The 27,547-nt window shown below is 44.7% G+C and overlaps 1 protein-coding gene across 2 annotated transcripts in view; it reads right to left on the bottom strand.

The window, feature by feature from the left end:
- Nucleotides 1-27,547, bottom strand: part of MTOR (mechanistic target of rapamycin kinase) — a 101,097-nt gene that overhangs the window by 23,242 nt on the left and 50,308 nt on the right. For both annotated transcript variants that reach the window (XM_039509591.1, XM_039509593.1), the window contains 8 exons: nucleotides 17,235-17,310; nucleotides 12,962-13,101; nucleotides 8,394-8,494; nucleotides 6,916-7,031; nucleotides 4,833-4,910; nucleotides 4,150-4,257; nucleotides 1,177-1,302; nucleotides 103-234 (listed from right to left, as the gene is read on the bottom strand). In XM_039509591.1, coding sequence (XP_039365525.1) covers nucleotides 103-234; nucleotides 1,177-1,302; nucleotides 4,150-4,257; nucleotides 4,833-4,910; nucleotides 6,916-7,031; nucleotides 8,394-8,494; nucleotides 12,962-13,101; nucleotides 17,235-17,310 — 877 coding nt within the window. The remainder of the gene's footprint in view (nucleotides 1-102; nucleotides 235-1,176; nucleotides 1,303-4,149; nucleotides 4,258-4,832; nucleotides 4,911-6,915; nucleotides 7,032-8,393; nucleotides 8,495-12,961; nucleotides 13,102-17,234; nucleotides 17,311-27,547) is intronic.

Raw genomic sequence — 27,547 nt, 5'->3', positions numbered from 1 at the left:
TGTTCCTCGGGGACTAGAGAGCTAGTGGCTATGACACCGCAAGAAACTGAAAACAGAGCAACTGAGAGTGGAAAGGATTCTGAGGTTCTAAATAACATGTACCTTGCGGGCACTCTTCCACATGTGTTTCATATAGGCATACGTCACTTGGGGATGAACAGTTGGCAATGGGTGATCCAGCTGTCGAGATGGGTCTACTCCCAGGAGTAGTACAAGTGTCTTGTGGGCCAAAGCCTTGAAAGAATGGCAAAGAAAAAACCAGGTTATAACACACTGACTCTCACCTCTACAGTCCCTTGTTCATAACAGTCTTGTAAAGCGACATTGCTTCTCTGTACTAAGGCGGTCATAGGCAGGTCACGTCATGCAGAAAGGGCAGCTGTGCACTGGAACACGTGCAAGGCTACACTTCCACTGTATGCCCATGTGAGTTTCATATACAACGTCTGATTTAACAATTCTGCATGGTCACTGTGGAGAAGTAGTCCCAGGTCACACAGTCTCTCCGCGTACCTTGTGTTAGTATTTCATCATTTACACTGACATTCTCAGCATAGAACCCAGCTCACAATAGCTGTCAAACTAGAGGTTATGGATTGAGGCAGAGAACACTGGCTCTGATGCAACTTAGAACAAGCTTCTGTGCTCAAAGGCCACCTGGGACATGGAACAAGTTGTCAGAAAGTAGTAAGCAACTGTATCAATACACAGGGGAGAGGGATGTGGTTTGGTAAAACGTAAGAGTGAACTGTTACCGCTGTTATCTGTATTGAGGGTTATGGAGAGATACACACTCCAGCAGCCTGATTACTATTTCCTGTATTTACAAGGACAGCCACCTCCTCCCCACAACAGACCATATGTTTTCTCCTGGCCCTAGATGTTATGTTTTCACATCAGTAGCCAATAAAGAGTGGGAATTCTTTGTGGTTTATGTGTCTTGTTGGTAATAAATATTATTGCGGTTACTGCCCAAACTAGGAGCGTAACAATGATACTAACAGAACTATCTAGATACGATGGAAAGTGCAAAGTAAGAGCCAAGTATGAATAATACTGACACTATTACATAGAAGTTTTCAGACCCAGCCTGGGAACAGAACTCAGCTGTAAGTCTCTCTTAGGATGACTATTTGCCCTCTGATGACAGTGGTTTCCCACAATCCTCCGACTCACCAGTCTCCCACTCTTGCCACATAGGCTGGCGTACTTGAGCCAAGTTCTCATGTCCTCGTGGGGGTTGACAACGAGAGACCGGACCATAAGTATTCTCTGCCAGTCCTCTACAATCCGCTGGCAGCCCTGGGAAGAGAAGTGCAGACAGAACCTATTAATGTTTCTTTTCCACTGGGACCATTCCTCCGTTCCCTCCACAACCGAAGAGCCTTTCCCCAAGATCAGAGTGACTGCTGTCCCCATACTTCACAGCAGAGAGAGACAGGGCACTAATTGGCTGCATTCTTAACATTGCTATGTGTGAATGAGGGTAAGTCCCTGAGCCTCATACTCAATAGTCAGAACCTCATTAGATGCCAGCTGGTTGCTCCAAGTCTAATGACATTCTCTAATGGAAAAAAGGAGAGAGACCTTTTACAGCAGAAGCAGATCCAAAAGCAGAGCAGTTACTTCTGCACTGCCAAAACAACAACGCAAGGGTTTCACAACGTTTCCGAACCCAGCTTCAAACTTTATTTTTGGTTTCAACAGTGACTAGTTCCAATATCAGAAGGTACAAAAACAAAAAAGTTCGGAAAGTGGCCAAGAGATATTTTTGTTATTGCCCTTTTCCTTCCCCTCCTTGTTGCTGGTTTTTACAGACACTGAAGTGATTTAGTTGACACTCTGCCAGAAATTGAATGGCCAGCTGCTAAGCTGCTAGAGCAGTCGTGTCTGGTTACTGTCTACCTGTGCTGAGTGCCACAATAGCTTCAAGTCCAACAGAGCAGATGGGACAGGATCTGGCCCTGAAGCTGGAGGGTGCGTCCAGAGAGTTGGGTCTTGTCCACGCTACAAAATTAGGTCGAAGTAGAGCCACCGCAGTAATTACTGCAGTGGTTCATGTCCACAATATGCCCCCTCTGTCAGCTCACAGTTGGAGCCTTCTTGCCCTGGGGCTGCCAGGCTCTAGCTGTGAGCCCCAGGGTGGTGAGAAGGGGACCTCCAGTTGTGAGCCCCGCGCGAGGCTGACAGCCACCAGGTGATGTAAGTAACGCAGTGTGTCGCACTAACTACATCGACCTACACACTACGCACCTTCAACGGGGGAGTTATAAGGTTGGCATAGCGGGCGACTTACATTGGTGGGAGCAACGTTGCAGTGCAGACACAGAGTTCGGTAGACGTAAGCTGCCTTACACAGACCTAATTCTGTAGTGTAGACCCAGCTTCAGATGCAAAATTGCGGGTGGTGGTGCACGTATCTGATTGCTACTGGCCACCCACTGGGGCTTGGGCTGACTGGGTTGATCAAGTTCTTTAAGAGTGGGATAAATAAGTCTTTAAGAGGCCTCTTAACTTTAGAACTGACTTAGACTTAATCCATCCCAGAGATCTATGGTAGACTGTGCCCACTGGAGACTAGCACAACTTTGTGACAGCAAGGGATTCTATCTGGACGCAGCAGCACAAATCTGCTGCTTTGCAGGCAAGTCAAATGCTCAATCAGCACGTGATCTTGAAGGGAAAATCTCACACCAAGGGAAAAAAGAAGGTCTTCTCATCTCTGATTAAATAGCTAAGTACCCCACTGACTTTTCAAAACTGGGTGCATGCAAATTAGACAGAAAAGCCTGTTCCATGCAGCCCTCCCTAATGCCCAAATCAACCTTCCACCAAATCATCTAACAGGCATTTTATAATTATTATTAAGACACTATAAAATGTACAAGAACTGTATGTACTGTTTTCAGGACCATAAACAGCTGTACTCATAGGCATTACTCTCCCCATCTCACTCAGCCTCTCCTCTCCAGAGGAATGTTCTCAGCTTTTCCAGACAAGAATGCAGTTTGGAAGCAAAAAGCATTGTCACAGCTCCCTAAATAGCTGAAATGTTCACAGTAGCAACAGGTAAACACCCTTCAGTGTTGGGGACCGTACAGCAGTGAGAGAATTCTCTCTCCAGATGGAACACTGAAGTCCAATGCAGTTTATACACTTCATTCTGACTATAATTTTTCTCCCTGCAAGGAACGCCTCTGTGGATAGTGCTAGAAGGTACTGCATATGTTACTTCATGTACAGGTCCTCCCTCTCACAGAAAAGCTCCCTCCAGAAAGGATACCCACTCAAATTATTTAGGTGGTCTTAAGTCCTGAGACGTGTCTTGGGCTTATGCTCTCTAGGCAAAAGATGCATTAGCTTTCCAGTGGAATTGGTGAAAGCTCCATTGCTTGAGGCACTTAAAAAAAGTGGACAGGACAAATCAATGGAGAATAGTAGGGGAACAATCTTGCACCGCCAGGTGCGGTGGATAAGGTGACCTAAAATGCTAGGAAATTTCTATTAGAGAGACAAGGTGAGTGAGGTAATATCCCAGCAACGCATATTACCTCATTCACCTTGTCTATCTAACATACTGGGACCAACATGGCTGCAACACCACTACATACAGGACATTTCTATGACTCTTTGCACACTGATGCAGCGTCCTGTTTCTCAGTATTACTCATTCCAATCATTCCATCATGAATATTCATTTACATTTAACATGCAGACATGCAAATGAAAGAAGAGGAGCTGAGAAGTGTAGCACCCTAGCACCCGCAAGCTAGACAGAATCATTTGGACAAGCGGCCCTGCAGGTTTCGCTAAAACCTCTACTCCACTCAGATCTCTTTAGAACCTGCTTTGGAGGAGGCAAATTTGAAAGATCCTCTGTCAGGGTTTAAAATGAGCATGTACACCATTGGGGTGGCCCAAAGGCATTAAATACACGTTGAGAACTTGCGTAGGACACGTCTGTAAAGAAGAGAGAAAGCAGGTTGTTGTGCACGCGCCAATGGAGGAGGAGGGAGGGAGACAGGGCCTGACTGTCAGAAGCACTGAGCACTCACAACTCTAACAGACACCAATGGGAGCTGTGGGTGCGCACTGCGTGAGCGTCCATACCACTGGCAGAAGGTATACAGAGGTTTATAGCAGATTTACCTGCAGTCGCTCCCACCATATCTGGCGGATGATCTCGCGTCGTTCTGGTACAAGTTTATACTGGATAACCTCTTCCAGCTCTGATAGCATCTGGCAGGATACCATAGCCTGAATGAAACAATCACATTCCATCCCAATCAATGCACAGTGAGTCCATGACTAAAGATCAGCACTTGGCCTCAAAACCTTGGGTTTATCTACTGACCAAAAGGGAAAAAACAAGCAGTTGCCTTTCAGGTATCTTCCTCAAACTGCTGTAACAAAACCCCCAATTCTAATTTGTGGAGGGAACTGCAGGGAATTTCATCTCCATCTTCACTTGAGCCTGAGCCTCCCACACAATGCTTCTAAACTTTGATCTTAAGGATGACTTTCCACTGGGGTATGAAGAAGTGAAAGCTGAGCTTTTCCACACGGAGACCGAACTAACCACAAAACTTGACCGGGGCAGAGATAAGGGTTGGTAGTGGGGTACTGAGTCAGACACATTTTGCTCACTCTGCTTTTCAATGGATTCAGACCCTTTTCTAAAAAGCCACAATCCCCACATACAACAGCCACTTAGTTTGTGGGTCCGTGTGGCCTGCACAGGCCTTTGTATTTGATATACAAATATAGTCAGGAAGCCCTGAGCTTATATAAATAACCTAAACTAACATGGAGGCTGCAGGTCAGATACTCACCCCATAGGCCCGACTGTAACTCTCTCCTGCCATGGCTGTCAGCTCAGCATCTAGCAGGTCTCTGGCCTTGTCAATGCACTGAAACAGAAGTTGAGATTTCAGTGTTGTGCCTTGTCCAAAGACAGTGACAGTTCACACTAACACAACTGTCCACTCTCAATACTCCCACAAGGAAGGTGGGAGCCACCCCAAACTCCGCCAGGCACCAGAAAAGGAGAGTCACCTACAGGGAGAATTAGCTCTAAAATGGAAACTAACAGAAAACTGGAGAATGCAATGGTGAGTATGGGGAAAAAATTGGGACTTGCATTTATAGTCTAAAAGTGGGTCCTGTCCATGGAAGTTTGGATTTGCTAAAGTCCCTCATACCTAGACTGCGTCACCAGTGTTTGCCGTGCTTTGAGCCCGGCGTCCTTGCAAACCCAACCGTAACACTGAGTAAGGGATGGAAGAGTTGGGATTTTGGTAATAACTGTGAAACAACCAGTTACAGAAAATCCTCAGGAGCTTTGGTTCTTTGATAACGTGCAGTTACTAAGGCCATGTCTACATTTACAAGCTTACAGTGGCACAGCTGTACCACTGTAACAACACTTGTGTAGCCGCATTCTGCTGACGGGAGAGAGCTCTCCCAGTGACATCATAAAGCCAGCTCAACAAGCGGCAGTAGCTATGTTGGGAGAACATCTCCTGCCGATAGCAACGTGCACACAAGTGTTTATGGCAGCAAAACTTGTCTCACTCAGGGAGGTGGTTTTTTCACACTCCTGAGCAATAAAAGTTTTGTTGACATAAGTGCTAGTGTAGTCATGGCCTTAGATGGACTCACAGTTCTACATGCCCCAGTAACTTCTTACGACTGTTTTAGACCCTGCAAACCCCACGTCTCTCAGTACAAATAAGACACTCTGAATGCATGAAACAAGGTCCTGCTCTGGTGCCATTCATTATATAGTCTCACATCTGTAACTTTCTCCTTTCAAAATGTTAAAGGTTAATTACAAACCCTAGTCCATTAAACGCTCAGCTCATTTTCTTGTGCATATCACTCAAGATATGCACGTGTTCTGCCAGGGCAGATTGGATCACTCCTTTATCTAATTCTGTAAGTCAGCACAGAATTCTGAGAAATCCTACACAAGTTTCCTTGGAAAGTAATCGACATGTTTCACACCTGCAAAGGGATGACGTTCCCCGTGAATTATGTCAGGCAAAGATGCACTCAGACTAACAGGGCTCTGTTCAGCAGACTCTTTCCTTTCCTTTATGCCTAGTCTCTATCGAAGGGTACAGCTACACTACAATCTTCAGAGTTGCGGCTGCAGGATGTGCAGACATAGCCAAGCTAGCTTTGATCTAACTAGCTCAAACAACAATAGCAGGAAAGTCACAGCAGCATGGTGGCAGAATGGGTTGTGTAACCCCACCCAGGTCGTGCTGCCAGTTTCACTGCTATTGTTATTGGAGCTAGCTAGGTCAAAACTAGATTATGTATGTCTCCACTTGCTGCAGTCCCACCTCATATTGCAGTGTAGATGTACCCTCGGGATTACAAAGACTCCTCACTGCTGCAAGGAAGATCGGGTACAGGAGATGCACCAGAAGGTAAAGATGGGCCATGCACCTAAACCAAAAAGTATGCATCAGTTGCAGCATCTGGCATTTGTTAACATTACTCTGAAAAGACTTGGCAAACCCAAGAATGCACAGACTGACAAGGAGATACTGTTATTCACGTCTCTAGCCATCAGCGCCCTTCACTGAACGCTGTCTTGTGCAGAATCATTTCCTAGACAGGATGTGTCCCATGACTTCCCTCCACCCGCCAAGAGGACACAATAGAACAGAAACTTGAGTACAACTAAGACAACTCTTGGGCTAACGTGTCTCTACACAGCGAGTGCGGTATTCATGGAAACACACAACAAACTGAGCCGTGAGAGATAAGAGAGTTTCCACTTGAGAGACATTACTAGCAATTTCATGTGTTATGGCTAACCGCTTTCAAACCGGCTCCATTGCTGCATGGAAGGACACACAATCCTTTATTTATAGAAGCAAAGTCATGAAGGAAGATACTCACTTGTTGAGCCAATGAGAAGAGGTCTTGATGCAGTGCCAGCACGGCCCTGTAGAAGGCACCGTCATGGGTGTCCCTTGGGATCATGCAAGTATATTCCTCCATGCTATCCCACTGACCTGCAGAGAGACAGACACACTGGCTGATGCCATAGCCCTCTCTGACACCGTGCTACAACTAGACTCCAGTGTTAAGCACGGAGTACAGTGGTTAGAGTCACAGTGCTATTGGATCCCGGCCAAGTGACTAATTTGGAGTCCAAAAGCACCATGTGAGGTTTCATATACTGCTCTTTAAAGTAGCTGCCTTGGGATGGCTGAAGGAACTACAGAAAAACCTCAGTTATCTGAAATCCCGCATTATCCAAAACTCACTTATATTCCCCCTGCCCCCATGTAGCATTTGCATTGAAAAGCTTGAACCAACTTGATGTTCTCCTTTTATATAGCTAAAGAGGATTCTACTCCAATGAGTTGCACAGAGCAGGCCAGGTGGGCACTCTTATTTACCCTAGCCCATAACACCAGAAAAAAATAGTTCCGGAAATTAAAAAGGCAACACATCTAAAAGATTAAAAGGATTTTTTTTTACTGCAATTAATCTGAGGGACCTGCTACTCCAGGATCCTGTTGATCAGCCTAGCAAACTTTTTAATGTATTCATGTATATGAATAAGAGTATCATCTACATTACACCAACATGGAAAAATTACAAGAGCTATCAGCTCTGCTTCAAGGAATGAATTGATCAGAAGCTATTTCTCCCACCGTGTTGCATTACACAAACAGAGATATCACAGGGGTTCTAAGACTTCCTCTGAAGCATCTGGCACTGGTTACAACTGGAGACAGGCCATTGGATTAGATGGGCCACCAGGCTCTTCCACGAAGGCAGTATTTATGTTGAGGGAATGAACAGAACAGGTAATCATCAAGTGATCCATCCCCTGTTGCTCATTCCCAGTTTCTGGCAAACAGAGGCTAGGGACACGATCCCTGCCCATCCTGGCTAAGCACCACTGATGGACCCTATCCTCCATGAATTTATCTAGTTGTTTTTTGAACCCTGTTATAGTCAGCAGAGGTCAAAGGGTACTGTATTAATCCATCTGTTTATTATTATTCCGCCCTCAAAAGGTACCTCTTCATTACCTAAGAGTGCATTGGCAGCTTTTGCATAGAAGGTTTCATTGTGGGCTTGAACATTAAATGACCTTCATTATTCATATGCATCTGATGAAGTGGGTTCTAGCCCACGAAAGCTTATGCCCAAATAAATGTGTTGGTCTCTAAGGTGCCACAAGGACTCCTCGTTGTTTTTATTATTTCATGTAACCCTATTAATAAGCTTGCCCCTGCTCTATACGTTTTCTCTTATCTTGTGATTCAGACTTCTTAAAAGATGTCAATTACACCCCTGAACTCATTCCTGAATTGCTATCTTACACCATCCCTCAAGCACAGCTGGAAGGCGTATGTTACCTAAGCCCCAAGCAGCAGCAGCAGCCATCCTAGCCATCTTGGCTTGAGTTTCATCGTTTACCAGCGTCCACTTTTCACAGCACTGCTGATGAAGCTGCCCCCTGGAAGGAATAATTCACAGTTTCAGGTTAGTGAAAACCGCCTCAGTGGGTTTTGCTTTGTGTGACAGCCACCCTCCACGGGGTCCCTTGTACTGAGGTTTCAAAGAAGTTCTAAATGCCCCTTGTTTTAAGCAGGCGGGTCATGTTTTCTGGGTTTAATGTAATACCCTGTTCTAGGATGGCGCTGACAGCTCAGTTTTTAAAATGTTTTAATAGCTTCTAGGGAATAAGAACAATCTTACACCTAGAGTTTTTACTGGCCTACCCCCATCAACTGTCTTTTACAGAGAGGAGAAGAAGGGGGTTTACCGCTTCCATTTTGGCAAGTCCACAGACATAATGTGGTTTGGTCAATGAGGAGTTTCGGGGGGAGGGATAGCTCAGTGGTTTGAGCATTGGCCTGCTAAACCCAGGGTTGAGAGTTCAATCCTTGAGGGGGCCACTTAGGGATCTGGGGCAAAATCAGTACTTGGTCCTGCTAGTGAAGGCAGGGGGCTGGACTCAATGACCTTTCAAGGTCCCTTCCAGTTCTAGGAGATAGGATATCTCCATTTATTTAGCCTCAGAACAGCTCAAGAACATCTAGTCTAAACCAGTGAAAAATTATTTAAAAAACGGAGCTGTCAGTTTCAGCCTAGAAAAGGGTATTACATTAAATCCAGAATTCATAGCGCACATGCTTAAAGCAAGGGACATTTAGCACTTCTTTGGAAACCTCAGTAAAAAGGACACCTATGATGAATGGGTTCTGCACAGTTCCTGCCTCCCGGCTTTGTTAAACACACTTTGGATAAACACACTATGGGGTCTGCATGCTTCAAAAAGTGCAGCTACACAATCACAGTTACAGCAAATAAGGGTGAGGACTTGTCTCGATGGGTTCTCAAAGGGGACTCTCTAATCTTCACCTCTAGTAGAGGGGAACCTCCAAGATGCTTTCATCGACCTCGAATGTGTTGTTGATCACACCAATTATTCTGGGTATTGCAAGTTTAGTATTTCTCAGCCTGGAAAGTCTGTAGCAGCAAAGCAGCTGTTAACTATGAGGGAGACCAACTTGCCTTCTCATTGCTAGTCCCTAGTCCCAGTGAGGAAGATGAATCAGTCAACACAAAAAATGGATGAGTTGCCACAGGCAAGACAGTCATACTGACAGCTTAATGGTCCAGGAAAAAACAGCAGCAGCAGTGAATCAGTATCCAATATGAGCTAGTACAAAAGCGTGGCTCTTGCAGACATAATTATACCAGGAGACAAGTGGCTAGGCCTGCCTTGGCTGCACTTTCAAACGCTCACTGCACAGCATGCTGAGAACGACAGCATGGTGCAGCATCAATTCCAGAGGAACCATCAGTTACTGTCAAGCAGAAACAAGCAGCACAAATAGTTCAGCACTACACCAGAAGACAGACAGCAGCCCAAGTTGACTAAGGCACTAAATCCTCAACCTTGGGATTGTGACATTAATGTCAGCAGGAAGGAGCTGGCTGCACGACTGTGGCACTGCTGGGTTATATGAAATATTTACTTTGTTTGATAGCAACATAAGTGTGTAGAGAGAGCGCTAACGTCATTCATGGATATGGGAGCATTCTTTTTGGGTAATTAGGAGCATAATTCTTAGGGTGACCAGATGCCCCGATTTTATAGGGACAGTCCTGATTTTTGGGTTTTATATAGGCTCCTATTACCCTCCACCCTGTCCCGATTTTTCACATTTGCTGTCTGGTCACCCTAGTAATTCTGCAGTGGCATACACTGCCAGCCTTGTGAAACCAACTCCCTGGATATTTTGCCACAGGAAAAAAGTCTGTTTACCTTTTTCTTTGCCATAAGACCATTAACTTCTGCATTCTGACTGCATTCAGATTCAGACCTTAGTGTTGTACTGATGCAGGGTTTTGCTTTTAAAGATGTAAATGTACAAGCTACAGCTATATTTACATTTCAAATCAGATACTGAAAGAATCAATTCAATTTCAACTTTCCATCTGAGTTCTGGAGTTGGTGTCTATCCTGTATAGGTTGATTTATCACAAATATCTGACATCAAGAAAGGCAGGAAAATGCTCCCTGCTGTGTTAATTATTTTATTTCAACAAAAAAATCTCCCTAACACCCCCAGGTGTTGCTAAGTCCTTAGACCACCTCTTGTCCTGCAGATCAGCTTTGTGTGTATCCCTCAGATAGATGGCTACGGTCGCATGTCTAGGTAGGAAAGAAGATGGCTATGGAGAGACATGATATATAGTATCCATTAGGAAGACTAGCCCTCCAAACTCCTTGGTCTCTTCCCTGCTCCATCTGCTGGAGTCTCTCTAAAGGAAGCCCTATCAGGACAAAAAGGATAAAAGCTCCCTCTTTGATGCAGAAATAGTGCCCTGTTGCTTCCTTCCCAGCAGACCTTGTGAAGTTAAAAGAAACTTAGCTGCAAGCTGCACTGTTTAGGAGAAATCTTACTAAACAGAACCAGAAGTGTACAGCCAGGAAAGAAGAAGATGGGCAATAGGAGCTGTTCTAAATACACTATTTTATATACTGTTCTTTAGTAAGGAAATAAAACAAAGCAGTGAGCTGTTAAACTCACACAGCCAAAGGCAATCACATGATGCGCCTCAAACTTCTCTGGACTTTTATCTGATACTAAAAAACTACCAACTGTGGAGGTGTTGCAATATCTCTCTGCATCTTGCTTCGGTGTAGCCAGTTACACAGAAGAGAATCATTTTTTATTCTGGAGAACTAGCTCTTGGAATGACCTGGCTCCTATTACATCCTCTCCAGAAACACTGTTTCCTCCCATATCTCTCCAGCACTAAAGTCTTCAAATATTGGGTCTGACTTCCTTCCCGCACCCCCTTGTCAAAACAGCAACAGTAAGGGGAGCGTTACTTAAGCAGCCATGTAAAATGTAATCATAGGACAGAATGGCTGGGATTCCAGTAACACTGCCTGCATATCAAATAGGCTGCAGGGCATTTCCTGTGCTGTCAGGACACCCAGTACACATATCGAACATTATCTGGACAGAGGGTTAGTCTCTTGTACATCAGGAAAGGGTTGAATGCAAGTCAGAACACTGGGATTACCTCCCTTCCTGCAGAATATGCCAACAGACACAGGCGTTTATAGCTCCTATAGAAAAACAAAATCTTTCAGAATAAATCTCTCCCAAATGTAGGGAAGCAGAAGATTAATCAGAAAGGATGATTTCTACAGGAGAGAGAAATCCCATCAATCCCTGGTGGGAACTGCCTACTCCTTGCAAGGACAAATAAGAGACTGTCCACCGGGAAGCTCCATTCTTCCTGCTGCAAAAACTCAGGAAGCAGGAGGAGGTAGAAAAATGCTGTTTGGATTTTGGACTTCTTGGGCAGCCGAGCACAGTTTCCAGGCAGCTCAGTTTATGCAGCAGTACAATGACCTCAATGGAGAGGAATCTTCTTCCTGTGTGCCATCACACAGGTTCCTGTCAGGGCCCATCAGCACACAGGCCTAGTGACATGAGAAGCTCAGCAGAGAGGCAGGATGTGCACAGATTTGCTGTGCCTGGAGGCAGAACTGCACACTACAGTGCACAGGACCTGTCTTCTCTGATTAGCCTCTTGATTCAAGGTGAGCACGGGGAACACCCCACAATCTGCAAGTTCTAAATCATTAATGGGTCTCTGTCTGGTGGAAACAAACTCCGATGTCGTGATCTATGTGCCAAAGAGATGGACGTCATGTGGTTTCCATCAGCGAATGCCAAAAGAGACAAAAACTAATAAAATGCTCACAACAGTCAAGATAAGAAACTCAGACATCTGCAGCAGACTTGGTGAAAGGGATTTAAAATGAATGTTTTATCTGGCATAATCTCATTCAGATTGCTACCGGGAAGTAGGCAACATTGTTGACACTTGCACAAAAAAGTCCACGCATTCCAGACAGGCATGTGAATAATGCTGAATAGGCCAAGTAAACCTAAATGAGTCATCATGGAAGGATCTCACTTTTTGATGGCAGTTTTGAACCACGCTGCCTAGTTATGTGTTCCCAGAACTCCTCTCTATTAATATTATCTCTCGCTACTAAAGGCGGAACAGAACTGATCAGCTGCACGTCCCCTTTCAGGTGGAACTTGGCTAATCAGATGGCTCCACCCTAAAAGGCTCAGACAGGGATGTCCAACACCTGCAATGAGGTGCTGCCTTGATGTGTAGGGTGAGCAGCAACTTGATATCTTCTAAAAGTTAGGAAAGTACAAATAAATGGTAATTCAAGGAATTCACCTGATGGGTAGCACGAATGGCATAATTCACCAGGCAAATAGTAAGCAGATTTCAGAAATAACTAGCCACATTTCTGGAGCAAAATGAAACAGAGAAATAGCAAAACAGGAGGAGGCTGGGTCTGAGATCAACTGAAACAGGAAAAACTGTTTGAGCTCAATAGGCTTTTCTGGATTCTCAATTCTCCTCTTACCATTCTCCGAGTGCTTCCAGGCAACGCATACGTCCCAGCATCAGCTCAGGATCATCCTTGTTTGTGTCCATCTTCTTGTCATAGGCCACAAGGGCATCCTCCCACTCGTGGAGCTTCTCATACCAGGTAGCTTGGATTTCCTGTAGGGTGGCAACAGATCAGAAGAAGAAACAGTGCTCTCTCTCTCACCCGCCCCCCTCCCATGACAGCTACTGTAGCTTTTTCTGGAACATGGCTCTTTTGGGTAATGTTGATCGCCAGTTTGGCTCCTGAACCACTGAGGTCTGAGAATCACTGATTTAGATGCATGATTATACAGGATAGTTTCCACCTCCCAGTTAGTTGGACTGAACCTATTTTGCATACATAAATTATTGAAATTACATGCCATTATGTTTATTGCGGTTGGTAAATTGAGATCCAATTTCTTACTTGCTGGGGAAAGGCAAGAAGTGCAGGTACTGAATATATACTCAGCAGCAGCAGTCCCAGATAACTGAGAATTTTGCATACATGGAGCCCACTATGATGTCTGCACATCCACTATCTCACCGTGGCTAGTCCAGATTTGCTAACTGTACCAGGAGGAACTGGATACAGGATATGTATCAGCAAACCTAGCTGCAGGGATCTAAATAGGCATGTCTATGGGTGGTTAAAGTGCTTACAGAGAATTACTAACAAGACCACCAAAGACATTCAGTCTCTGGTTTGCAGGTTCCAACTTAAAATGTTTCCTCTGCCCTTAAAGATTCAAGCTTGCTAATTCTCAGAGAAGTCAAATTAGTTGTTTGTCCAGTTCTGCTCATTACACCCAGCCTTTTGTCCATGTTGAATATCAGCACAAACTCTGCTCTGACAGATGGAAGCTCACTTTGTGCTAGTGAGATAGCTGTAATCCTGTGTACCTGACAAACATGCAAGACAGGAGCTAAATGCATTAGGTATGTCACAGGGATGAATTCCAGATTTTCATCCCATTGATTTCTACTGAAATACTAATATGAATAGTTTGGGGAGTGGGCAGAGGGGATCTATACCTCAAAGATACCCATCTGTCATTATTCCACATGGATGAATTTAAGCAAGGAGAGCAGCACTGTACAAGAATGAGGCAGCTAACCACAAAATCTACAACTGTGCAGAATGGGTTGGTGCTGGGCCATTTCGCAGCAGGGGAAGATTCTTGAGTGATGGTCTGGTCCTAACCCCTACCTTAAGGGGAAAGATTGTGGTATGCAGCACAGGCTGTAGAAATAAACCAACTGGTGATCATTATCTACTGCACAAACCTTTCTTCAACCTCTTGTTTCTTTATGGATTTTAATTTTCAGGAAATAAAAGTCTGCTTTGAATTCCTTGAGATTTTTTCCACACCGGATTCCCTGCCAATGTTCTTTTCTGCTCAGCCCTTGGCAGCTCTTGTTCTGGCATACGCCAAAAATTGATTTTTTTAAATTTTTTTTTTTTTTTAACATCCACGTGGGCTGTTGGTAGGATAAACTAGACACTGCCCTTCAGTGTCCTCCACGTGAGACACTAATGCCTGTGCCTTGCCCTAGTTCGCTGTGGGTCTCCAGCTCGCAACCGACTGCTTCAAAACCCATTAAAGAGCAAGAGGGAACCTTTTCTCTAGATTTATATGATTAAAGAGAGCTCATCTGAAATGTCCTCCTCACTCCCTCCCACCCCTAGTTTCGCGCACTCAGGTCCACCCAATTCTTTCTAGAGATTTCAGCTACAATGACATAATAGAATAAGGCAACCTGGGGGAGAGGTATAGCTCAGTGGTTTGAGCATTGGCCTGCTAAACCCAGGGTTGTGAGTTCAATCCTTGAGGGGGCCATTTAGGGATTTGGGGATTAGTCCTGCTTTGAGCAGGGGGTTGGACTAGATGATCTCCTGAGGTCCCTTCCAACCCTAATAATCTGTGACTCTGCTCCCTCCACAAAGCAGATACTTCAGGAAACAACAACAGCTGTTGGGACATTCTAAAATCAGTTCTCTTCCTATATAGGGCCCCTTTTCCAATCTAGGGCCAAGCTTTACATAGCGCCTCTAAGAGCGTTCGACCTGAATCAATCCCATCACTGCTGTGCTTACACCTGACCTGTATCCACATTCCCAATGGTCCCCACTAGAAGGGTCTGTTTAAAAGGGGAACATTGTCCATTGCATTTCTGCTGCCGCCTCCCCTTTTGTCAAGAAAGTTGCCTTTCAGACTCCTTCCTCTGTACCAGATCAGAATGGGTGGAGGGGAGATTCCTGAATGCAAGTGAAGAGGAATGTGTATGTGTGTGTGTCAGTCAAACTGACTGACTGATTGAGCTGCCATTTTGAAGGACCATTACCAAGATGTACCAGCTATTGGGTAAGCTCTTGTGCTCACTTGCGTGAAGGGAGGGTTAGAGATACAACCCTTATTAAAATCTATCTAGGTACATATGGGGCCCTGTCATTGCAGTAGCTGAGTGCCTACCAAAAATGTAACAATAGGAACAACAATAATATATCTATCTCCATTCCGTCAAAGGAACAGACATCCAAATAAAATGGCTTGTTACTCAGAGTTCCTGAGTACCCACAATTCCCACAGATGTCAATGGTACCTCTTGGTAATGGCCCTTCAAAATGGCAGCTCAGTCAGTCAGTCAGTTTGACTGACACTGACACACACACACACTCTCTCTCTCTCTCTCTCCCTCCCCTCTTCACTTGCATTCAGGAATCTCCCCCCCAACCCATTCTGATCTGGTACAGAGGAAGGAGTCTGAAAGATGGGTTCTTCTAAAAGTCAGGTCACTTATGTAGGTGCCTAAGTGTGGATTTAAGTGCCTAATTTTAGGCACACAAGCTTGACCATTTTGGCTTTAGCCCCACCCTGTAGGTTAGCAGTCTTGAATTTAGCCATTAGATCAAGTCCACCTACAGAGACTTGGGGGATTAGTTCAGAAGGGGGCTTCCCCTGCTGCCTTTGCCTGGGTAAGTACTTTCATTGGTACCTGGCCAGGGAGCTGAGTCCACAGCACCCGCACTCACAAGCATCACCTGAATCACCTATACTTCCACAGCCGTGAAAAAACTTTGAACGCTGTAAATGCGGCTAGGAGAGTGAATCCCTTCTCTGTGGGACGTGCATACTCCCACCGTTCTCCTTTTTATGAGGAGCACTTAAAAAAACCACGTGAGCCAGAATAGGCCAGTATTTCTGTCCAAGAGCTTCGCAGTGAGATTGTACTGCACTAATTCAGTACACTAGACAGCAGCTGACTCTCCCTTCCTCTTCCTCTGTGCTGGACAATCATGTCTGCAGTCAACCACAGACCTGGCAGATAGCCTCTGTTTTCTACTCCATCACTTCTGGCATTTCATTAAAACATGTCAGGACAAGCAGAGAGTGAGAGAGAGAGAGAACCTCAGAGGTTCATTATGCTTTAAAGCACAACCCATGAGAGTTGAAGGACTGTTCTCCTGCCCACACCCCCTCCTCAGCAACGAAAGAGTGAGCGGCACTGTTCAGAGTAGTCACGACAGGCGAGACTCTATGTTGGTTATAAAACATGTGGAAAAGTGAATGTGATGCTTTTATAATAGCACCCTTCAAACAGTGATTTACTTACAGGGAAGCAGCCAAGGAAATTCTCCCTGTAAAAATTCCATAGTTCCCAACTACAAGTAGGTTTCCTGCCTAACCTTCCGGGTTGTTATAACTTTCTGGAGCTGGCCTTATCCTTTGATAAATATATTACAATCATGTTATTTACCTTGGTCTGGAGCTTTGAGACTTACACATGGCTTCCCTTGCTCTAGGAATTTCACAGATTCATACAGTTTAAGGCAGAGGGACCATTAGATCATCTAGTCTGACTTCCTGTATAATACAGGCCATTCAATTTCACCCAGTTACCCTTGTATTGAGCCCAATCATTTTATCAAACATACTGCTGCATCCTAACAGTTCCAAAGTGCTTGGCACGTTATAAGCAGGTTTTAACAAAATGGTATCACTTCACCTGCCACTGAAATATAGCCACCTTTGGACTGGAACACAGCAGCTGATTAACAAGGTGTGGCAACACTAAATGAGTATTTAGGACAGGGAGGGAATTGAAATTGCACATTGAAGGAGTCACATTTACAGGGACAGGAGCTAAAGGTATTTTACAGTGAAGAGCAGAAATATGACAGAATGGGTGTATGCCCACAGGGGAAACACTGAAAACATCGAGACGCTTTGGAACAGGATGAGCCAAGCATCTAGACAGAGACTCACCAGCTCCCCAAAGTGCTTCATGGCATACTCAAGCACCCCAGCAGCTGCCTCAGGCTGCTGCAGCTTATTGTTAATGCTAGAAAGGAAAAGGAGAGAAAAAGAACATTTAGCATAGTCACTGATGTTTGAGGACCAGCATAAAATTTTCCCCAACTTTGAGAACAAACTGTGTCAGCTACAACTATTGATGAAACACCACCCCTGCTTTTTTATTTTTTTTTAATTCGAAAGCTTCTTGAGTTGCTGAAAATAACAGGTATTGGACTGTGCAAGAGACACATTAACACCACATACACAAGCCAGACAACAGCACAAACAATATACACAGTCTCAAGGTCCCTTACACAAGTGGCGATTGCATAACACTGCTGATTCTAAAGAGCAGCCTACATAGAGGGGAGGAGGACAGTTGGCAACTGTTGATGAGCTAACATTTTCTCCTGTATTCTTGAAGTACATCCTCTCAAGACTCAGAAATGCATATAGCTCCACAGAATTCAGGCGCTCTGCTCACACAATGGGGCTGCACTGATTGAGAATGGCTGCAATAATTCCATCATTCCCTCCTTTCTCTGCAAAAGTTCCATTCTCTCGTTTCTCCATGCAACTCGTAGGCTGAGACCCTATCTCCCACTCCAGCAGCAGGCCTGGAGAAGAGGAGACTAACTGCTCCCCTTCCTCAAGAAAGAACGGAAGCCGAGTCAACTCATGACCCCAGGGCTTCTGCATCAGCTAGGAGCTTAAGACTGGTCCTGGATTGCAGAGCTCTGAATTGCATTGATTACATGCAAGGTATTGGCAGTTCTCAGCAGGCCAGATGGCATCTATGAACCCCAATGAATAAGACTGTGACTTGCAGGTTTAAGTCTTCATGGCTGCCTTCATAGAACCTTTTGTGGAACTGTCACACAACTAACGATGAGCCACTGTTTTGGCTTGTAAAGGTCAAGAGATTGTAGTGAGCAGTGTTTGAAAAATTTATTTTGACATTTTTAATGAATTTCTCTGTAATGGATATGAGGCCTGACTAAAATAGGTAAAACCAGCTAAAAACAAATGGACAGAAAATACCTAAAGATTCATATGGCACTACCTGAAAACATGCTGGTGACCTCTGGGATGGCTGGTGTGCACAAGAGCTTACTGTAGGGGGTTTATCAGAGGACATTTCAGTGCAGGCTCTTTTAGCTGTAGCTATGCGTTTGTGGTTGTAACTGACCTTCTGGATTCAGTGTAGGAAAAGATCCAGATCACAGGGTTGCATACCTTCTCGCATTTTCAAATTACAGTTAGAGAATCATAAGAACATAAGAACGGCCGTACTGGGTCAGACCAAAGGTCCATCTAGCCCAGTATCTGTCTACCGACAGTGGCCAATGCCAGGTGCCCCAGAGGGAGTGAACCTAAACAGGCAGTGATCAAGTGATCTCTCTCCTGCCATCCATCTCCATCCTCTGACGAACAGAGGCTAGGGACACTATTCTTACCCATCCTGGCTAATAGCCATTTATGGGCTTAGCCACCATGAATTTATCCAGTCCCCTTTTAAACATTGTTATAGTCCTAGCCTTCACAACCTCCTCAGGTAAGGAGTTCCACAAGTTGACTATGCGCTGCGTGAAGAAGAACTTCCTTTTATTTGTTTTAAACCTGCTTGCCTATTAATTTCATTTGGTGACCCCTAGTTCTTGTATTATGGGAATAAGTAAATAACTTTTCCTTATCCACTTTCTCGACATCACTCATGATTTTATATACCTCTATCATATCCCCCCTTAGTCTTCTCTTTTCCAAGCTGAAGAGTCCTAGCCTCTTTAATCTTTCCTCGTATGGGACCCTCTCCAAACCCCTAATCATTTTAGTTGCCCTTTTCTGAACCTTTTCTAGTGCTAGAATATCTTTTTTGAGGTGAGGAGACCACATCTGAACACAGTATTCAAGATGTGGGCATACCATGGATTTATATAAGGGCAATAATATATTCTCAGTCTTATTTTCTATCCCCTTTTTAATGATTCCTAACATCCTGTTTGCTTTTTTGACCACCTCTGCACACTGCGTGGACAGCTTCAGAGAACTATCCACGATGACTCCAAGATCTTTTTCCTGACTCGTTGTAGCTAAATTAGCCCCCATCATGTTGTATGTATAGTTGGGGTTATTTTTTCCAATGTGCATTACTTTACATTTATCCACATTAAATTTCATTTGCCATTTTGTTGCCCAATCACTTAGTTTTGTGAGATCTTTTTGAAGTTCCCAGAAGATCCCAGAAGCATACGCGTCCCCCAGTAATACCAGAGTGTAACTGACTATAACCACATGGCGATTGTGCCATAAAATGCATTGCAATAAAATTGGAGTTAGCAGATTATAGCAACCACAGGAGGGAGGGAGGGGAGGGGGGGAGGGGAAAAACAGATTTTCCAGTCTCTGTTGCTGCCTATATTCAGAACCGGGAAGTGTATTTAAAATGACTTGTCCTCCCCCATTGTCCAAGGTAACTGCCCACATTTTAAATTCTGGTGCTGTCTTTTTAGCTACCAATTGCTCAGTTTTCCATGGTAGAGGAAGTTGACTGAAGCCAGAAACAAAAGGAAAGCCTGCAGAGACCTAAAGCCAGTGCTCGTGCTCACAGCTGCCACCTCCATGTGGGACGCTGGATGAAGACAGCTGCTCAACTGCAGTGTTTTCACTAATGGTGAAACTCAACCAAATCCCCATTCAATGAACAAGAGGAGACAGAAGCACAAGGAATATAGTTGTGTGCATTTTTTATATAAAAAATAAATTTGCAAATCAATGTGGCCTTGGCTTGGTGTGGCAAGGCTAGGATATCGCTGAGTGAATGTGATTACAAATGCACCTGTGGAGGAAAGCCTGCTCCATCTGTAAAGAATCACTGCTATGAATGCTGGAAAGGACTTCTGGTTTTTTGCTTCATTTAGTTCCCAGGCCACCAGTTTTCCCTCTGTTGCCACTAGATTTAGGGATTCAAATGAGATTTAGTGTAGTGATCAGCAAGAGACTTAAGCACAACTCATGTTTCTGCTTGCGTATTCCATTTCTTCATTTTAATTTCCTCTGATTTACTCTGTCTTAAGCTAAGACTTCCTCTCTGGCCCTTTTCCTCTGATCTTCCTTCACATATGCAAGACCCTTGTGCCATCAAGCACCAGCTGCAGACATTCAGAGCTCCCAAGTGACTGCTGACTTTAAAACAGGCAAAGAAAGAAACAAAGAAACAAACAAACAAAAAAAAACCCAGGACCACCAACCCCTTAGAAGAACTGGATTAGAGATATGTACCAAATAATAATTTGCTCCATGGGAACAGAGAAGAAATCATTTTATCATGTATGCACCCTAACTTACGGCTTTTGGTGCTAGCCTGTCAAATAGGCTCTTGCCATTGCAAATATGCCCACCCTATTTTCAACTCCATGGCTTCTGTAAGCCCTTGTCCATCTTCTTTTCATTCACAGACTTTCAAGAGTTCCCACAGGAGTGGTTCTCTTGCAAGCCATGGAAGCTGCGAAGTCTCAGCAAGATCAGGCTTGGGGAGAAGAACATAATACCTACTTTGAGCATAATTTACATTCAAGCTTCCTCCAGCCCTCTCACTTAAACACTACAGTAAACAAGCTAGTCAATGCAAAACTGCCTTAGCCCTTCCTCGTGTGTGGCAAGAACAGCACTGGCCCTAAATAAGCCAAGCCAGTGACCACTTGGAGCCTCTTCTCTTTTGGAGCCCTGTTATCCACAGTCTGCAGTTCAGGGGTTGTCCTTCCTTCTCTGGCTGTCGGATTGGAAGGAAAAGCAACTCCACTGACATCTGTCTTGGGGACGGACTGCGGCCCCAGGCTTGCTAGGAACCCTACAAATCATAAATCGTACCGATGGCACCTCATGACATCGAACTAACTAAAGGGGAAGAAAGGAAACAACCCAAGTCAGATTCTGGTCATTCAACTGACAGCTAATCCTGGCAGCTAGAATTCTTCATGCTTAAACCTTTACCAGCAAACACTCATCTCACCAACATGGTCACAGAACTTCCATAATGGAGGTGGTTGGGAATGACTAGAATTGCCAATTCAGAGTAAAGATGGTTCCAAGTAGTACAGTGTCATACACATTTATGCAGTGCTTTTAAAGCCAGTGTCCAAGCCCGTTAGAAGCACCAATTCTCACCACATGCCATCAGGTACCGAGGTGGCAGATCAGGAAACAGCGGCACAGACAGCAAATTTTTCATCTCTTTTACCAACAGAACTAATTTCAAAGACCAAAGCCATCGCCAGCCTCTCTCAGTGCTTCATGTCTCTCCCACTAATGATTGTTTTTTCCCTTCAATTACAACACCCCTGGAAATACACATGTGTAATGAGAATACCGAGAGAGCGTTCAGCTGAAGTGGCACTGTTCACACTAGCTGAGCTAAGGAGGCATGGGGTGACAAAGAAACGTTTCAGTAGCCTTCTTACTGGTATAATAATGTTATTCTCGAAATTTCTTTGTGGGGAACGATGGGCTTGTGACTAAACCACCGGGCTAAGAATCTGGAGGTCTGGGTTCCAGCTCTGCTTTTCCTGGCTTCATCTATAACCCTGGACCCTACATAATCTAGCCTCAGTCTTTTTGCCACTGAAATCAAACCAGTGCATCTATTTTGTACATAAAGTCCATGATCAAAACACAGGTCCCCTGCAGTCAGATCGGATGAGCTCCTTTATTGTATTGTATTATTGAAGTCCAGGTGTTCCCAATGGCTCTTTAGCAGTTAATATCCACATCTTCCCAGGTCTAAGTACAGTTTAGAGTTTCATTGTCCATGCATGTAGCCTACTTACATCACAACCCTTAATCTGGCTGCATCATGTACAGCATCTTGTTTCCTACACAATGAGAACTCTGTGCACCCTATGGAGCACACGGAACCTATCTATAAGGATACATGGGACTCTCTTCAGCCAGGCCAGACTGTTCATGCCACAGTCTAGCCTTGTGATGCCGACTCAGGAACACTACAAGAGCAGTGAAAAAGACGGGGCCTGGAATGTTTTGTGCTGTTGCATACTTGAGAGAGGAAGAACCTTTTCCTAACCCCCACATTTCCAAAACGCCATTCATGGGCACCAGAGAGAAACAGGTGCCAACTTAATTCATGCTGCTCTACAGAGACCCAGCTCTGTGTCTCAGAGATAACCAATAGTGGTGCTTTATCCCCTGCCCTAGCACAGGAGGAAACCAGAAAACCAGGCTGGCTCCTGTTTTGTTTTTTTTTTTTTTAAATCCACTACAAAGCCGTCTCCTGTGGGGCTTCTGGATGCCTAAATGGTCCAAGACCCTCCCTTCCCGCTACAGTGATTTGAAGGGGAAACATGCAACGTAAAGCACTTGAGACAGACATTCTGGTACCATGAATGAGACTGTCACCCACCAATTGAAGTCAGTGCAAGGCAAGGGCTGGGAGATATAATCCTATACTTTAAAGAATCCACAGAGGCACAAATATCTGGGAAAGGACTCCCGGGTTCTTTTCTTGACAGTCAGCGACTTCCACTATGGCCGAGGGCAAGTCAGAATGTGTCAGTTAAACGATCTGTAAAAACGGAGATCATGAGACTTAGCCTGCCTCACAGGTGTGTCGTGAGGCTTACTGAATTAATGGCTGTGAAATGCTCCGGGTGCTTTGCAAAAAGACACCAGCAGAAGTGTGAAATATTAGTATAACATTGTCCCGGGCTCCTGATTTAGTTCTCTCACCCTGAACTCTTTCCAGCCTGGTTAAGTTAGACCAAGCTTCCTCAATACATTTCAGATATCCAAGGAGCACACCAGATGGAGCAAAATGCATACCGGCCTAGTGAAGATGAGCTCAAAATGCACTCAGCTGAATCAGACACTATTGGGCTCCATATGCACAGCCAACCTGTTCCATTCTATGCCTCTGAAGAAGTGAGCTGTAGCCCACGAAAGCTTATGCTGAAATAAATTTGTTAGTCTCTACGGTGCCACAAGTACGCCTGTTCTTTTCCCCAGAATTAGTCACCCAGGCAGGACCGGTTAGGACTACACCTGCGTCTCAGTGGTGACAATCAAAGAACATACCGCCCTCCACAGTTCCCAAGCAGGAGCTAGTCGGTGCTGCATCATAAAAGTGATAAATGTCTGTCACATTTCATAGCCCGATGATTTAGAGAGCCACTGGCAGACACATCACTCCCAGCACCTAAGACAGTTAATTACTTCCAACTTTATCTTTCTTGTCAACGCTTGCTGACAAATTGGCCATTATCTTTTATTCTTCAGCAATTAGCATAGCTCCTTCGTTGACAGAGCCTGGTACTTTTTTTTTTTTTTTATGTGCATGCTTCCCCTTTGCTGTCCAGAGTAGAATGAAATGTTCTGCATTCCAGACAAGCCTTAACAAGGCACAATTTGTTGTTAGCCTGAGAGGTGGGGGGGGGGAGAGGGAGGGAGAGAGGAAAGACCTTGATGTAGAAGGGAAGCTGCTGTGTCTATAGCTTGGCAGCTGTCTGTCAGGAATATTTCTCTCACATGATAAAAATTCTGGCCCGGGTACTAAACAAGGGCTAAAATGGGTGGTCTTTAAAAGCGAATCTGTCAGTCAACCCAGATTACTCCTTTCTATTCATCCTCCAGGGAGGTTCTAGAATGCACTGTGGAAGGTGCTCAGACCTGCGAGTCTATATTGGAGGTTCATTTGGCAGGAAGAAATAGAGAGGCGACCCCGTGGGTCCTTCTCCCACAACTGCCCACATGTAGACCACCCCCTTTCCACCATCCACTAGGTGAGACCTTCCTATGGACACAGTACAGGATGAAGTTCTACCTGAAAGGGCTCTAAGAGTGAACACTCTCAGTACGGAATCCAGATTACTGGCATGGGCAGCCCAGGAGCATTAGCAGTGAAGTAAAAACATAAAGCCTATGATTAAAACTAGAGGTTCATCTGTGGAGAGTTTCTATGTGCTCTCTCTTTTTGTTATCCAATGCAGAGGAGAGGGTTTTCTTAAATTTAAGAGGTGACATCTCCTCCGCCTCCAAAAAAGGAAATATTTCATTATTTGTTTGGTTTTTTTAATCAAGCATTTTTTCCTATAAGAATTAGTGTGATGAGAATTCCCTAAATCCAACCTGTGCACTCAGTTGGCAAAAGCTACTAAACAAAATGTTCTCTTTACTAGAGCAGCAGACAATATTCTTGTTATTTGTAATGACACCTGTTGTCACAGGATCTGGCCATCTTACATTTGTTCAAAAACAAAGACAGACCCAATTCTGATTATTTTGGATGAACAAGCAGGAAAATAAGACAGGGGAATGAATGGTTCAGTTTCCAGAAATACCTTCAACTATTAGCCATTTGGGAAGGAAAAAAAGTCAAAAATAATTTTTTAATTTTATTTTTATTTTAATGATTCGCAGGAGAACAAAACAGGAACTCAGAGTGTATTAAGTACAAATCAATTCTGGGCATTAAATAGAAGAGTCAAATATTACTTTGTAAAATGTCCTTGAAATAATCCCAAAAGAGGAGCCTCGCTCAGCTGTTTATTTATATGACTGTAGTGCCCAGAAGACCCAACCAGGATTAAGGTTCTGTAGTGCTAGGTGACATACAGACACAGTCCCTACCCCAGAGAGATACTGAGAAGCATCCAAAAAGCAAGGGAAAGGGAGGAAGTCAAACAGAGATAACATTTTTATATACAAATAAATATGATAGTTATGAAATTACATCCTTTCCCAAAATATCAACGTACCCATCTGACTCTCAGCCTAGCCAGCATAAGTTTGCTCACATCTTGTAGGAATTGCAACAGAAGTGCGTCTTTGGCAGGAACCGACCTGCCAAGCATGCATCGGTAGGGCATTCATGGTCCATTATGGTCAATTTCACAGCCATAGGATTTGAAAACTGGTAAATTTCACATTTTCAGAGGCTTACATCTGAAATTTCACAGTGTTGTAACCGTGGGGGTTCCGACCCAAAAGGAGATGGGAGGAGGGGTGTCGCAAACCTGTTATAGTGAGGTAATGGGATTGCCACCCTCACTTCTGTGCTGCCTTCAGAGCTAGACAGAGTGGGGAAGGGGGTGAGGATCGATCTGCAGCCAGGAGAGATACCCAAGAGCAGCCCTGCAGGGAAAGAGCAAGTCTTGTCCTGCCCCAGCCCTGCCTAGACTAGCGGCTTGCTGGGGCGCTCCCAGCTGCACAGGTAAGATAAGATTCAACTCCACAAGCTGCTGCCCAGTCCCAGAGTGTTCTGCAGCAGGGGGAGGCACCCAGAGGTGGGTCTGGTCCCCCCGCCCCCAGTGGCTGTGCAGGGGATGGACAAGTCCTGCACCTCCCCACCCCAGCTGGAGCTAGGAGCCCCCTTTGCTGAGGCGCTCCTAGGGGACATTGGATTTCATGGGGAAGGGCTTATTTCATGGTCCGTGATGTGTTTTTCGATGTCAATAGCTTAGTGGGGAGGCTGGGTTGTAATGCTGGTGATGCGGGCTTCACCAAGAGCTGCTGTCTGGCTCTTAGGATACAGTGTCTCTTGGGAATAAAATGGTCTCTGCACTGCAGTCTGGCAGTATCACAAAGGGAGGACAATGCTGCACTGAAGGAATGACCACGGGCAAACAGGAATAGAACCAGGAGAGGACAGAGTCACAAAAGCCAAGGGAGGACAGAATCTTAAAGCAGGTGTCACTGAGCATCAAAAGAAGCAGAGGGTTCAAGAAAGTTGAGCATGTAGTAAAGGTCCTGAGACACCCAGGAAAAGGTAACTGGTAAAGCTCAGTGAGATAGCAGCTTTGGTGGAGCAAAGGGGGCAGAAGCCAGGCTGGAGGGGTTCCAAGATGAAGTTGGTGGATAGGAATCTGAAGAACAGTTGAAAATGGTATGTCTGATGGATTCAGAGATGCAGGCCTGAAGGAAAAGGGATGGGTAGCTGGCAAGGCAGGTTGAGTTTAAGTGCAAGTTTGCTGAGGACTGGGGAGAGCAGAATATCTTTGTATTTTGAGGGGAACAGCCGTGCCAGGATTGATGGGGCAGGTTTGCAGCAGAAGTGACAGACAAAAGAGGCATCCAGAGGGTTGGAAAAATATGCTAGCTATATAAATGTACTGATTATTTTATCACAATAGTGTCCGGAGGTCCAGTCAGGATCGGGACCCCATTGTGGTAGATGCCATATAGACATATGAACACAATGGCCACTGTCCCAAAGAGACTACAATTTAAGATGACAAGTGACTTGTGAAGGGTAGAATAGAGGGATACAATTTTTATAGAAATAGAGATGCAAAATTTTAATTGTTAGATAAATAAGAGTGCAGCTTGGCCTCGTTCACCTCCCAACCCATCATCATCAATTTCTTGCAGATAATATGGCCAAGGCGGGTCTCGGGGAGAGAGCTGAAGGGCTAGCTGCTTATGGATAAATGCAGGAAGGATGAACCAAGTTAGCGGGCAGCATGGAAGAAGGCGCAAAGGCATTTCTGTGAGAAGCTGATCAAGCAGACGTTCCCCACTGCATGCTTCCACCATTTTTCTTCCGAGGACAGCTCCCGAAACTGCCGCACACTTAATGTGTTACTGACTTTCTGTTAAACGTTACTTAAGTATAAATAGAGGTTTCTTTAACCATAAAAACCTCCAGTGAGGCAGGAAAAACTCACATTAATGACTGGGGGAGGGAGGGTAGGGGGATCCACGGCGGCATTTCTGAGCAGTGCAAGTTTGCATACTGTTCTCATGTTTGTATGCAACAGGGGATTATATGCACTGGCAGAGAAATGGAGTTGATGATTCCCATTGGTCTTTTTCATCCCTACTATGTATGATAAAGAATAAAACAAATCCCCACAAAGCCTGGTTCATGAATCACCATGCGCCCTTCATTAATCTGACAGGTGTTGTTTGAGTGATACAGGTTATAGTTCATATTATACTGCAGAGCATTCAATATGCTGTTTCTTAAGAGTAAAGAACTCTAAGCACTCTGCTATTAAATCTTATGTAGGTGAGTGGAAAATTGTGTGTGTGTGTGTGGGGGTGGTTCGGCCCTATCCTGTTTGAGTCCGAGTTTCTTTTTTATTAGCTGGATTTCTGCCTTCTCTCCTCCCTTGGAGTCATCTTTTCACTCACTGATTATTGAAGCCATATTGACAGCTCATTAAATCACCATTACCATAGCTGACTGGAATGTGTTTTCAAAGGGAAACGAGTCATTTAAAAACTGACTCACACCTCTTTGGAGACCAGCTCTTTTGAGGCTGGGGGGACAGACT

The sequence above is a fragment of the Mauremys reevesii genome, linkage group 21 (assembly GCF_016161935.1).
Source record: "Mauremys reevesii isolate NIE-2019 linkage group 21, ASM1616193v1, whole genome shotgun sequence".
Lineage (NCBI taxonomy): Eukaryota > Metazoa > Chordata > Testudines > Geoemydidae > Mauremys > Mauremys reevesii.
The sequence above is the reverse complement of the archived record's forward strand: the minus strand, read 5'-3'. Positions and strand labels throughout refer to the sequence as shown.